At 36.5% G+C, this 2,122-nt stretch overlaps 1 protein-coding gene across 1 annotated transcript; it reads left to right on the forward strand.

Moving 5' to 3' along the window:
* Positions 1-1,013, forward strand: LOC124838083 (uncharacterized). The gene is made up of 2 exons (XM_047313602.2): positions 1-182; positions 619-1,013. Exons 1-2 carry the CDS (start codon positions 102-104, stop codon positions 832-834), a joined length of 297 nt encoding a protein of 98 aa, XP_047169558.1. The 5' UTR covers positions 1-101; the 3' UTR covers positions 835-1,013.
* Positions 1,014-2,122: the final 1,109 nt, after the last annotated feature.

Genomic DNA, 2,122 nt, shown 5'->3' on the forward strand with positions numbered 1-2,122 from the left:
AACATCATCATCGTCTCTCTCAAACAAACGCAACTACACAGCACAGTTGAAGTGAAAACTGAAGCTCAAAAACCACTTTTTTACACTCACTCTTGCTAACTATGGCTGGTACCCAATTCTTCAATCTTTCAAGATCTTCCTTGGCCAAGCCCTCTAGGCCTCTTCTCTACAACCCCATTAAGGTATTTTGTTTATCTTTCATTTCTCTTCTCTCCATGCCGGTGCTTCGTTTCAAAAGATTGTTAATCTGTGTGTGGCAAGAACGAACTCTGTGACTATTACTGTTTCTTTTTACTCTAAATTTTGGTTCTGATTTGGTGGGTGTGTAGGAGGGCAGAGTAAATGTGCAAACTTTTTATTCTGTTTTGTTAAATTGCATGATTCTTTTGTTAATGGCCGGAGAAGTGGATCAAGTTATCAAAACGCATGAGAAATCAAGGAAGGTTTAATTTTTGGGTTATTGGATGCGAAAATGAGATCTCTACTGAAATGGGTTTGTTAGAAAGTGATTGAGCATGCAAAGTGTTTAACTGGGTATCATAAATTGGTGACATTTGAATGAATACTGTGATTGATTTTGATGCACTTGTTGAATGAAAACATGAACATGCATGTCAGAATTATGGGCAAGGAAGCAAGGGGAGGTTGATGGAAGAGAGGGCACCTTCCACAGCTGAAGAATTTGAGCGTGTTGCAGAGGAGAAGAAGGCCAAGGAAGCCAAAAAGGGGGTGGCAAGTCAGAGCCTAGGCAAGGCCATTGATGGTGCTGAAGAAGCTGTAATAGGTAAACAAAATGTTGAATCAGTTAAAAATAGGTACAAAGGGGGTGAATAGGAACCTTCAAACTGTGTTTAGCTGTTGTATATGCAGCCAGAGAATAAGTGAATGCTGTCTTGTATTCCAAAAAAAGCTTGTTTAATTGTCAGTGTTTTTACAGCACAGAGACCAAATAATTGAACCCTTTACCCTTTACCCTTTAGCCTTTTGTTTAGTAAATTATTCATGTTTTCTCATTTGATCTTGAAAAGAGTTCTGTTCTATCATCATAATACTCTGTTAACTCATGAGTTTGCAGCTAATTTGAAATTCTGAGTTTTTGGGTCAAATCAAGTTCTTTACTTTGTGTGAATGATTGAAACTGCACAAATCATAGGCTTTACAGATATACAATTTGGTGTGGTATGATGGTCATATAACCATTTTTCTTTCACCTTGAGAGTAGCATCTTAAATTATTATATTAGTCTCTGACTCTCTCAATCTGAAGTACCTTGAAAGATCACTAGCTTCTGACTTCCAAGTAACTGAGTCATAGGCATTTTTTTATTACGGTTTCTGTGAAAACAAAAGGACATTCTAAGACAAAGGTTTGGATGTTTGTTCTATGGATGATGATTGCTTTAGTTGTTTGTGTGTGGTGTTTAGTGCATCATTGGTGAATATGTTGTACTGGTGGTGGGGTATTGATGTCCAACTAAAGCAACCAACCAAGCACATCACCGGAAATTGCGCATTCAATGTTGTTTCCTTTGTTTTTTCAATATTTTTTGGTGATAAAACTGAAAAGGGTGAGAATTTGGGGCCATTGAAGAACCCCTCTTTTAGTAGGATCTGTTTGGGGTAGCTGGGTTGGATGTGTTCTTTATTGTGAAAGAAGGGGAAATGGGGCCCTCCACAAGCTATGTTCTTATCCAATTCCTTCGAGGTTGGAAGTTGTTATCTAAATTTTGAAATGGTTCTATAGAGAGTGACCAGCCCCACATGACTTGTGATGCACCACATAAAGTAAAGAAGTGGGCCAAAAAATGTAGATTGACAACATAGGTTTCATTAAGAAACACATCATGTAAATACATCATAGTCTTCTTTTTTCATACTATTAATAGAGGAGGATTACCCACATACACAAGTACAGAATAACTTTGGTGGAAATACAAAATTGTGCAACTTTCTTTTTCAGAATTACATATATAGGACAGATTTCAAAAAATTACAAAAATAGACTAGTTATATCAATTTGATAAAAATTAGTCATGTGAAGTTGATATTGTTCATTTCGGTATCTTTGAAAATAAAATGCATTTTTGGCTAACTATGATAAAGAACCATATTTGGGGTAGGTC

Source organism: Vigna umbellata, chromosome 5 (genome assembly GCF_029865625.1).
Source record: "Vigna umbellata cultivar VRB3 chromosome 5, Vumbellata_1.0, whole genome shotgun sequence".
Classification (NCBI taxonomy): Eukaryota; Viridiplantae; Streptophyta; class Magnoliopsida; order Fabales; family Fabaceae; genus Vigna; species Vigna umbellata.